The following is a 12,511-nucleotide window of genomic DNA, read 5'->3' as shown; positions in this document are numbered from 1 at the left end:
TAATTGGGTTTTATACATATACTGAACTAAAATAAACGCAATATGCAATAATTTCTAAGATTTTACTGAGTTACAGTTCATATAAGGAAATCGGTCAATTTAAATAATTTCATTAGGTCCTAATCTATGGATTTCACATGACTGGGAAAACAGATATGCCTCTGTTGGTAACAAATCAAATCAAGTTTATTTTATATAGCCCTTTGTACATCAGCTAATATCTCGAAGTGCTGTACAGAAACCCAGCCTAAAACCCCAAACAGCAAGCAATGCAGGTGTAGAAGCACGGTGGCTAGGAAACTCCCTAGAAAGGCCAAAACCTAGGAAGAAACCTAGAGAGGAACCAGGCTATGAGGGGTGGCCAGTCCTCTTCTGGCTGTGCCGGGTGGAGATTATAACAGAACATGGCCAAAATGTTCATAAGTGACAAGCATGGTCAAATAATAATCAGGAATAAATGTCAGTTGGCTTTTCATAGCCGATCATTAAGAGTTGATAACAGCAGGTCTGGGACAGGTAGGGGTTCCATAACCGCAGGCAGAACGGTTGAAACTGGAATAGCAGCAAGGCCAGGTGGACTGGGGACAGCAAGAAGTCATCATGCCCGGTAGTCCTGACGTATGGTCCTAGGGCTCAGGTTCTCAGAGAAGGAGAGAATTAGAGAGAGCATACTTAAATTCACACAGGACACTGGATAAGACAGGAGAAGTACTCCAGATATAATCAACTGACCCTAGTCCCCCGACACATAAACTACTGCAGCATAAATACTGGAGGCTGAGACAGGAGGACAAATACCTTAAGAAAAGTAGGGGTGTGGATCAGAAAACCAGTCACTATCTAGTGTGGCCACCATTTGCCTCATGTATATGCCTCATCTCCTTCACATAGTTGATCAGGCTGTTGATTGTGGCCTGTGGAATGTTGTCCTACTCCTCTTCAATGGCTGTACGAAGTTGCTGGATATTGGCGGGAACTGGAACACGCTGTCATACACGTTGATTCAGAGCATCCCAAAAATGAGTGACATGTCTGGTATGTATGCAGGCCATGGAAGAACTGGGACATTTTCAGCTCCCGGGAATTGTGTACAGATTATTGCGACAATTCTCTGGCAACGACCCTGGTGGACATTCCTGCAGTCAGCATGCCAATTTTATGCTCCCTCAAAACTTGAGACATCTGTGGCATTGTGTTGTGTGACAAAACGGCACATTTTAGAGTGTCTTTTTATTGTCCCCAGCACAAGGTGCACCTGTGTAATGATCATGCTGTTTAATCAGCTTCTTGATATTATACACCTGTCAAGTGGATGGATTATCTTGGCAAAGGAGAAATGCTCACTAACAGGGTTGTAAACACGTGTGCTCAAAATTTGAGAGAAATAAGCTTTTTCTACGTGTGGAACATTACTGTGATCTTTTATTTCAGCTCATGAATCATGGGACCAACACTTCACATGTTGCGTTTTTAATATATTTTTTTCAGTATTCTCCCATGTTTTTCTTCTTCTCTGGTAGCACTTGGTGACTATTGCTTTGTGCCAGGGGCAGTGTATCTATCTACTCATGCTCTCTCCACACACACACTGGCGGCAGCAGCATAGTATCTCTTCCAGTTCTGCCCAGAGACCTTGAACTCTCCTCTGAACTGAGGTATTTTATCACACAGACAGTTTCCATCAGATCCATCTCCAAGCAGCGTGTGGTGCAGCCAGTCGGGAAGCTCCACACACTGACTCGGCAGCACTGGAACTTTGCATGTCTGTGCCTCTTTCAAATCATTTTATTTGTCACATGCGCCGAATACAACCGGTGTAGACCTTAGAGTGAAATGCTTACTTTGCAAGCCCTTTCCAATGTAATTGTAGTTTGACTGTGGTCAAGTCAAAGGGTTTCTAGAAGCTTGTGTCAATGCAATACAAGAAAAGCACTGTCAGAACAAATTCACTCACTTACCGTTTTACTTTTTTTTTGTTGACAAATGCAATTTTTTATCATATCTAAGACTCCCATGAAATGCGATGATGCATGTGTTTCTGACAGTCTCCCTCCCCAGGGGTCTTCATATCACCCATTATTTCCCTCTTCTGGACCTCAACAGTAAGGTCCCCTATACCGTTGACTACCATATGGCCTTAGCCTAATTGCAGGGGCCCAGGCAGGCACATGGTACAAGAGGCTCGTTCACATTTCAGGCTACGCTTGTGGATTCAGTTTCAGCCTGGTTACTGGCCGGATCCTCTCTCACCTCCCTGTATGTTTCTGCTCTATTGGTCCTGTTATCTGATGTCAGGATGAGGTGGTGCGGGAGGAGGAGAAGGAGGGGCATAGGAGGTGTCTCCTACTTTCATGGGTAATATACTGTTCTGGGTCAGTGATTGGTCTGTGGAGAACCTAATCCTTTTTTTTGACTCCTACTTTTTCTCAGTAGTTTGGTTAATGGAGCTTGACTTTTTAGCTCAACTGACCTGTCAAACCAAAGCCCTCAAACTTAACTTGGACCTATAAGACAGTTCCACTGCATTTTTTTTCATTGTTTTCCTCTAATCAGGGACTGATTTAGACCTGGGACACCAGGTGTGTGCAATTAATTATCATATAGAACAGAGAACCAGCAGGCTCCAGACTTTGTAGGGTAAGAGTTGACTATCCATGGCAAATGTTATTTGAAAATGTTGTACTGAAAGGGAATATGGGAATATTAATGGAAGCTTTGAAATGTAAAAATATTTGTTACAGGCCATCAACTATCACTGTACCATATCACATAATATTATTATCACTACTAGTAGTGACTCTTGTCTATAATTCCTTGTTGGTTTCAGGTGTGGCTGGAGGTACCTTAATGGAGAACGGCACGGTCAGCTCCGACAACCATAACCACAGCAAGCCCCCCCTCATCCAGCACTCCCTGCACTATGGCAACCCCCAGCAGGGATCCGATGAGCAGGACCTGGACCAACACAGCCTAGCCTCCCAGGACTCTGGCATCCCTACCCTGGAGATCAACCACCCCGAGCACATCCACACTCAAGCAGGAGACTGTGGTCTTACCCTGGGTTCCAACCACAACGACCAGGGCCCTGCTACCCTCTCTCTAGACCAGTCTGGAGACAGCGTTGGCCTTCGCAAGTCCTCCACTTTCCCCCGCAGTGGCTACGACTCGGTGCGCCTCTTCAGCCCCGCCCCAAGGTCCGGCGCTGGTGGCGTGGAAGTCGTCGCCACGGGGATGGGCGGCGTAAGAGGGGGAAACCTTAACCGCAGTGACGACATTTCGGTGTGCAGCGTGTCGAGCTTGAGCACGGAGCTCTCGGCCACGCTGTCGGCGTCCAACGAGGACATCCCGGACTTCATGGTCACCTCCGACTCCAGCGCCATCGTCACCCTGGAGACGGACGAGGGCGACGCCGCCCAATTCTCGGATGTCACTCTGTCGTCGTCGCCGGGCGGTGACATCGGAGGGGATCTGTGGAGCCCACGACGGGGACAGCTGGGGTCAGAGGAGGGCAGGCCCAAGAGGCTAGGGCCACTGGCTAGCTTCTTCAACAGGTACAATGGAAGTTATCACTCTGTGTGATCTTTGACAGTCTATTTAGGTCTGTGTGCATAACTGAATTTTAAGCTCAGGTCTCCCATTGACATAAGGCTCGATTTAGGAGAGGATTCAGTGCTTACAGTAAACACACACCTCATCTTTTCTCTACAGCTATACCACACTATACCACACTATACCACACAAGACATTGCTCAAGATTACTGTGGAAAAACTCACAAAACGTGTACACACTTCTCCACACTCCCAGAGTCCAGTACAGTCAGCTTGTCTTGTGTAAAGTGTATATGACCTATGTAACATTTGATGGTTGAATGCCTCCAGTGTGAACTGGTTAAAAGCAGAGCTGGTTCAGCTTTACTATGCCCCGTGAAATTGTGCTTGACAGGTGATGGCATTGGAGTCATAGGGAACCTGTTTACCTACACCTAAACACACCCCGTAATTGTTCAGTCACATTTAAAAAATAAAATATCGTAGCTAGGCACTCCAAGCATAGAAGCGAACACACACACACACACACCCAATATCTACATAGTCGTCTGTTAATGTTTGAAGGACCTTTGGTGTACTTTTACAAACCGTTCATTGTACCAGGTGTGTTGGTAGGGTTGGCTTAAAAGCCTGCACACTGTGATGAACCTTGTGACTATGGTTACCAGTAAACTACCTGTAAGTCACTCTGGATAAGAGCTTCTGATAAAATGTTTCTTGAAAGTTACCAAAATGTACATTTACATTTTAGTCATTTAGCAGAAGACATCTATTGGCCTTTTTGGGTACTTCAGATTATCACAGGTGTCTAATTAACTCTATTCCTCTGTGTGGCCATATGGCATGTCAAATTAATACAACAAATCACATACGATTTTAAAAATACAAAATTAAAATGACAAAGCTGTAAAACATTGTCTTAAATATAAACGTCAACGCATTGAATATCATTGGTGTTTTAATATGAGAGTTTCAGCATGAAATATCCTTTATACCCGTAGTAAAATATAATGTATCAATATGTCTTTGTTGTCAATGTTTTGGGGTCAGACTGGTAGCAGTTGTGAAAAGTCCATAGTTGGATGAGTTGCAGATGTCATTGTTGATTAGATGCTTTTTTAAATTTCATTATTTTCTCTTGAACCATATGTTCTATCTACTACAAACTCATGGACAGTATGAGCACAGGTATAAAAAATGAATTATATATATATCGATTAAAAAAAATAAAAAATATTCCAAGTATAAATGACCAAAGCTACCATGGATTGCCATAGATTACTGAAGATTTCGGTAACTTTGGTAAATTACCGGTAGCTTTGCAAACCTACTTGTTACAGTGTGGGAATTTCTCTGAGAAATAAAATACTAATTTAGATCACACAGTAGGATTTGATTAATCAATCTGGTTGAACTACAAAGGTTCCACATTTAGCTCCCTCCGCTATACCCCAGTCACCTCACTGTTTCCCTTCAAATCGCAGTCATCAGACACTCCGCAGGTGCGCTCGGCTCAGATGAACGACGTGTGTGGGTTTTGGCTTCATCTATTTCGGGAGCTCAAGCTCAGAAGGGGAAAAGGTAGTTTCCTCTGTACTCAAACTCTCTCCTGTTCATCACATCTCACACTTCATCCTGTGATTCTCTCAATAGAAGGTGAGAGAGAGAAATACACTACGGAAAAATAAGGAACAGCATGTCAGAAATCAGCTGAATGTAAATGAAGAATCCATATAATCAACCGCTTCTGGGAAAATTGTTAAACTCTAAACAAACAACACGAAGAGTTATCTATCCAACATGGAGATGTATGGATAAACCACTTCTCCAATCTTTTTGGCTCTATAACAAACAGCAAAAACATATACATGGTGAAATACTAATCTTCGAATCAACTATTAAAGACTACCAGAAATCACTGTATTCTCCAAATTGAGTCTGCGTGCATAATTCTGCATAAAATATCCTCCATGTAAAACGCCAAATAATGCATACAGAACAGAATTAGGCCGATACCCGCTAATTATGAAAATCCAGAAAAGAGACTTTAAATTCTACCACTTAAAAGGAAGCGATTCCCAAACCTTCCATAAAGCCATCACCTACAGCGAGATGAACCTGGAGAAGAGTCCCCTAAGCAATCTGGTCCCGGGGCTCTGTTCACAAACAGACCCCACAGAGCCCCAGGACGGAAACACAGTTAGACCCAACCAAATCATGAGAAAACAAAAAGATAATTATTTGACACATTGGAAAGAATTAACTAAAAACAGAGCAAACTAGAATGCTATTTGGACCTAAACAGAGACTACTGTGGCAGAATACCTGACCACTGTGACTGACTCAAACTTAAGAAAAGCTTTGACTATGTACGGACTATTGAGAGAGGCTGCCGTAGGCAGACCTGGCTCTCGAGAAGACAGGCAGTACACACTGCCCCTAAAATGAGGTGGAAACTGAGCTGCACTTCCCATCCTCCTGCCAAATGTATGACCATATTAGAGACCCATATTTCCCTCAGATTACACAGACAACAAATCCAATTTTGATCAACTCTCATATCTATTGAGTGAAATACCATTGTGTGCCATCTCAGCAGCAATATGCTTTTATTGGAAAACTGCCTGACTTTGAAAAACGCTTCCCATTAAGCAGCTTAATTGTAAAAAATGAAAATAATTATTTTTCTCACAAATACTTTTTCTTGATTGTTACATAACCTTTAGTGAACGCTGTTCCTTGTAAACAAACATAATTAAAATACAAATTCTTAACGTTTACCACATACGACTGGGAAAAAACATTTGAACACCCCTCCAGCTGGTAATTACTAGTGAAAAACTTGTCTATCATCCTACATGTGATGCGTCCTTACCCATAGGAAGTCCCACCCAATTGACTACTTTACCTGTTGCCACAAGAAAAGGACAACCAGTGAAGAACAAACCCCATTGTAAATATAAAATCTAATTGTATTTGTCACGTGCCAACAATGCAGTTTTAAGAACAATTAGTGTTAAGTAAATAAAAATAACAAATAATTTAAGAGCATCAGTAAAATAACAGTAGCGAGGCTATATACAGGGGTTACCGGTACAGAGTCGATGTGCGGGGGCACCGGTTTGTCTAGGTAATATGTAGGTAGAGTTAAAGTGACTATGCATAAATGGTAACAAGAGTAGCAGCAGTGTAAAAGAGGGGGGGGAAAATGCAAATAGTCTGGGTAAACATTTGAATAGCTGTTCGGGAGTCTTATAGCTTGGGGGTAGAAGCTGTTAAGCCTTTTGGACCTAGACTATATTATTTTATTTTCCCTTTTTTACCTAAACTATTTGGACGTCATTACATCACTGTGTATATAGCCATAATGACATTTGACATTTCTCTAATTCCTTAAACTTTTGAGTTATTTTTATTATCTATTTCACTTGCTTTGGCAATGTAAACATTTGTTTCCCCAACCAATAAGGCCCTTTTGAATTGAGAGACACACACACACACAGCTGTATCCCAGCCTATCCCACTCTAATCCATTCAGCAAATTTAAATGAGATCTCCCCATGTGCCAACAATAGCTGCCTGCCAAGTGTGAACAGATCAATTTACATAGTTTGTTTTGTATGCCTCCCTCTAGTGTAATGATGGGTTTCAGGCCTATTTTTAAAATGACTCAGTGTATGGTCCTATGGTCATTGATTGCATTATCATAAAAACCTAGTCTGAAGTCTCCGACAGTGTTTTTAAGTGGTTAAACGACTGGTTTCACACCCTTCTCGATCACAACAGGGCTGTTTAGTGCAGTCCGTTTGGTATTTTCACTTCCTCTCACTCTGTTGCTAGTTCCCCTTCCTCTCCACAGACTTGTTTTCCTCAGCTCTCTGAGTAGCCCTCTTCTCTCTACTGGGGAGATTTCCCTTGCTCTGCCGCTCCCTCAGATCGTTTACTCTGTGTTTTCTGTCTCTCTCTCTCAATTCAAAGGGCTTTGTTGGCATGGGAAACGTATGTTCACATTGCCAAAACAAGTGAAATAAATAATAAACTCTGTTTACGCTGGCACATTCTTTCTTACCCCCCCCCCCCTTTGCTCAGTCAAACTCCTGTACTCTGAAGGCAGGGTGGTGGCAGAGTGGGCTGTGGTTAAGGATCTCTGACACAGAACACGCTCAGCATGGGTTACGTCTCAGATGTGGCTGTCTCTATCCCTCTGTCTCTCTTTATTCTGCTGGATACAACTATGAACGTCAGGCTTGACTGAATGAGAGGAACTGCTTCATATCAGAGTTCTCTTTCTCTCTGGGTTTCTGAAAGAGAACTGTCCTGCCCTTACTGGGGATCTGAACAGCTTCTCACTGGACAGTGGACAGGTTGTTCTGCTTTGGCATTGAGGATTGTGTTCGTTGTGGATGAACACGCTGACTGGATGGCTGCCCCTTCACTGCTTCTCTTCATTGACAGGTCTGTATGTATGAGAGGGTTTTTCTGACTTTTCCTACTTGTGTATACATATTGGCTTTAAAGTGGTCTATCCTAGACTTCTGTTTTCTACCCATTGTTTGCTGCTCGATTTGGAAAGAACACTTAACAAGGGGTTTAGTTTAGGCAAAGTGTGACTCTTTGTACCTGGTGTCATTGTTGAACATGGCCTGCAGAGGAAAAGTCCTGAATATTCTCTTACTACTCTGATATGTTAATGACTGTCATCTGTTTGGTTGTTTAGTGCAGTTATGAGAGAGCCATATTAAAAATGAGTTTTGATCACTGATGGACATAAGTGCTGTTGTTGGCTCACCATTTAAAGAAGAAGATTGTGGCCAAGCTATAGGAGGAGAAATACTGAAGTTTTGGCGCAGGTACATCCGACTATCACTAGCTAACGTTAACTACCTAGCAAAAATAACATTCATATATATATTATATATTTATTATTTATATTTTTTTGAGACTCGATACTTGGAGTCATAGAATCGATATAATGTCAAAAGTAATATTCTGATATTCTAGTACAGGGGTAGGCAGCCCCGGTCGCGGAGGGGTAGGCAGCCCCGGTCGCGGAGGGGTAGGCAGCCCCGGTCGCGGAGGGGTAGGCAGCCCCGGTCGCGGAGGGGTAGGCAGCCCCGGTCGCGGAGGGGTAGGCAGCCCCGGTCGCGGAGGGGTAGGCAGCCCCGGTCGCGGAGGGGTAGGCAGCCCCGGTCGCGGAGGGGTAGGCAGCCCCGGTCGCGGAGGGGTAGGCAGCCCCGGTCGCTGAGGGGTAGGCAGCCCCGGTCGCGGAGGGGTAGGCAGCCCCGGTCCTGGAGAGGTAGGCAATCTTGGTTTCATCAGACCAGATAATCTTGTTTCTCATGGCCTGAGAGTCTTTTAGGTGCCTTTTGGCAAACTCCAAGCGGGCTGTCATCTGCCTTTTACTGAGGAGTGGCTTCTGTCCGGTCACTCCACCATAAAGGCCTGATTGGTGGAGTGCTGCAGAGATGGTTCTCCCATCTCCACAGAGGAACTCTGGAGCTCTGTCAGAGTGACCATCGGGTTCTTGGTCACCCCTCTGATCAGTTTGGCCGGGCGGCCAGCTCTAGGAAGAGTCTTGGTGGTTCCAAACTTCTTCCATTTAGGAATGATGGAGGCCACTCTGTTCTTGGGGACCTTCAATGCTGTGTAGGTAATAGTGCAAATAAGTTTTTTTTTCAACGCACAGCCTGGTGCGGTGTTACTGTGTCAGTGGCTGCCGGGCCTGGTGCGTTATTACTGTGTCAGTGGCTGCCGGGCCTGGTGTGGTGTTACTGTGTCAGTGGCTGCCGGGCCTGGTGTGTTGTTACTGTGTCAGTGGCTGCCGGGCCTGGTGTGCTGTTACTGTGTCAGTGGCTGCCGGGCCTAGTGCGTTGTTACTGTGTCAGTGGCTGCCGGGCCTGGTGCGGTGTTACTGTGTCAGTGGCTGCCGGGCCTGGTGCGGTGTTACTGTGTCAGTGGCTGCCGGGCCTGGTGTGTTGTTACTGTGTCAGTGGCTGCCGGGCCTGGTGTGTTGTTACTGTGTCAGTGGCTGCCGGGCCTGGTGCGGTGTTACTGTGTCAGTGGCTGCCGGGCCTGGTGCGGTGTTACTGTGTCAGTGGCTGCCGGGCCTGGTGTGTTGTTACTGTGTCAGTGGCTGCCGGGCCTGGTGTGTTGTTACTGTGTCAGTGGCTGCCGGGCCTGGTGTGTTGTTACTGTGTCAGTGGCTGCCGGGCCTGGTGCGTTATCTTTTTATTGGCCTTATGTTTGGGAACAAGCAGGCATGCTGCTGTAAGACCCACCACCAACCAAGTTTCCATCCACACAGCCCCTAGTGCACGTTGCTGGTCCGTCCACACAGCCCCTAGTGCACGTTGCTGGTCTGTCCACACAGCCCCTAGTGCACGTTGCTGGTCCGTCCACACAGCCCCTAGTGCACGTTGCTGGTCCGTCCACACAGCCCCTAGTGCACGTTGCTGGTCCGTCCACACAGCCCCTAGTGCACGTTGCTGGTCCGTCCACACAGCCCCTAGTGCACGTTGCTGGTCCGTCCACACAGCCCCTAGTGCACGTTGCTGGTCCGTTCACACAGCCCCTAGTGCACGTTGCTGGGTCCGTTCACACAGCCCCTAGTGCACGTTGCTGGGTCCGTTCACACAGCCCCTAGTGCACGTTGCTGGGTCCGTTCACACAGCCCCTAGTGCACGTTGCTGGGTCCGTTCACACAGCCCCTAGTGCACGTTGCTGGGTCCGTTCACACAGCCCCTAGTGCACGTTGCTGGGTCCGTTCACACAGCCCCTAGTGCACGTTGCTGGTCCGTTCACACAGCCCCTAGTGCACGTTGCTGGTCCGTTCACACACCCCTTTCTGACATTTAACCAAGGATGAGGTCCAGCAAGCAAAAGAGGGTTGTGTAATGATATTCTTCATGATGAGAAACAAAAATAAAAGTTTGGCAGATTCAATGTGCGCAACCATTAGGCTTTCTTAATTCCATTCTTTTTTTTACATTTATTTTTGTATGTCCACGTTTTTGTCGTCACATCGACCACCTTGTCAAATGTTTTCTATTGCTTGCTTGCATTACTTCAGTTGCTGTCACTGACGCAGAATGGAAAACATGAAGTATTTGGCATGAAGGTGACGCGTGCCCTCATTGTGAATGTGCGTTCGTGCGTCACAAAAGATGTTTCTTGATAAGGCATGATAAGTTTGAACGAACATTTTGTGCATACTGGCGATACATAGGCACCTCACCTGTCATTTATCTACACTGAAAAAATATAAACGCAACATGTAAGGTATTGGTCCCATGTTTCATGACCTGTAATATAAGATCCCAGAAAATGTCCAAAAAGCATATTTCTCTCAAATATTTGGCACAAATTCTGTTTACATCCCTGTTAGTGAGCATTTCTCCTTTGTCAAGATAATCCATCCACCTTGTGCTGGGGACAATAAAAGGCCACTCTAAAATGCGCAATTTTGTCCCACAATACCAGAGATGTCTCAAGTTTTGAGGGAGCGTGCAATTGGTATGCTGACTGTAGGAATGTCCACTAGAGCTGTTGCCAGAGAATTTTATCTTAATTTCTCTACCCTAAATCACCTCCAATGTCATTTTAGAGAATTTGGCAGTACGTCCAACCGGCCTCACAACCGTAGACCATGTGTATCTATGCCACCCCAGGACCTCCACATCCGGCATCTTCACCTGCGGGATCGTCCGAGTGAGGAGTATTTCCGTCTGTAATAAAGCCCTTTTGTGGGTAACAACTCATTCTGATTAGCTGGTGGGTTGGCCTATGCCCACCCACGTCTGAGCCCCTGCCCAGTCATGTGAAATCCATAGATTAGGGCCTAATTTATTTCTATTGACTGATTTCCTTATATGAACTGTAACTCAGTAAAATCTTTGAAATTGTTGCATGTTTGTTGCAATTTGATGTTGCTCCCTGGACCCAGAATAATCAGACGGATCACCGATAATGGTCATTAACCTTCACTTGGGCAAGTGGAGTTACCTATTTCACAAAGGTGCAGAATGTTCCGGTTCAAACAATGCCTGGCAGCAGGTAGTCTAGGGGTTAAGAGTATTGGCCAGTAACCAAGAGGTCGCTGGTTCGAATCCCCAAGCTGGCAAGGTGATAAACATATGCTGTTCTGCCCTTGAGCAAGGCAGTTAAACCCCCCCCAGCGCCGACGACATAGATGTGTCTATAAAGGCAGCCCTCCGCACCTCCCTGATTCTTCTCTATATAGCCTGGTTAACTAACCAGACTGGGAAGTCAAACGATGGTGACCACTGGTAGGTCTAGTTAAGCTAACCAAGCTAGCTTTTAGAGAACTTTCAGATATACAGTTTTGAGTTAGTAGTGAAAGCCAGAATGGCACCGGTGCCAATGATAATCCACATCTTTGCCTCTCATCCACGTCATTGCATTTTCTCTCCTGCCTTTTTAAGAAGTAGCAGGTCCCCCTTTTATGTAACGATGAAGGACATCTGAATGTCATTGTAGGTTACTTTGAACTGGCTATAAGTTCTGTTTGTCTAGTGCAGTAATTTTTTTTGCAGTGTGCTTTGAAGTAGACTGTTTTTCAGCCAGACCAACTATTTATTGGCTAGTTCCTGGCCGCGGTCTTGTTGGTCTTGGCAACCATTAGGCAGGTTCAAGGGTACACATCTAGACACTTCGATAGGCCGGAAAAGTAGGGAGACATTTCACAACGGGAAGAAGCAAGCCCCTGTCCTGTATCTCTACGTTTTGAAGCCATTTGAGACGGGTTCCATTAGGGTGGGGTCAGGGGTCAAACCGGTCATATCAAACAGCCGTCATTCTCTCACCGGTATCCTCCAGAGTCTCTCGGGTGATATACTGACCAACAGGTTATGGTATACCTCACTCTGCAGTTTTGATTCAATCATCGACACATTTTGCCAGCGTTGCACATTTTGCCAGCTGTCTGTGTGAGTCAGGGAGCAGG

General features: G+C 45.4%; 1 protein-coding gene across 3 annotated transcripts in view; it reads left to right on the top strand.

Moving 5' to 3' along the window:
* The window catches only part of LOC129865889 (TBC1 domain family member 14-like), a 62,982-nt gene that overhangs the window by 3,427 nt on the left and 47,044 nt on the right, over positions 1 to 12,511 (top strand). For 2 of the 3 annotated variants that reach the window (XM_055938967.1, XM_055938966.1), the window contains one exon: positions 2,828 to 3,551. In XM_055938967.1, coding sequence (XP_055794942.1) covers positions 2,828 to 3,551 — 724 coding nt within the window. Of the gene's footprint in view, positions 1 to 2,827; positions 3,552 to 7,681; positions 8,005 to 12,511 lie in introns of those variants that run through there. The other variant, XM_055938968.1, reaches the window with a different exon arrangement.

Source organism: Salvelinus fontinalis, chromosome 11 (genome assembly GCF_029448725.1).
Source record: "Salvelinus fontinalis isolate EN_2023a chromosome 11, ASM2944872v1, whole genome shotgun sequence".
NCBI classification, from domain to species: Eukaryota; Metazoa; Chordata; class Actinopteri; order Salmoniformes; family Salmonidae; genus Salvelinus; species Salvelinus fontinalis.
The sequence above is the reverse complement of the archived record's forward strand: the minus strand, read 5'-3'. Positions and strand labels throughout refer to the sequence as shown.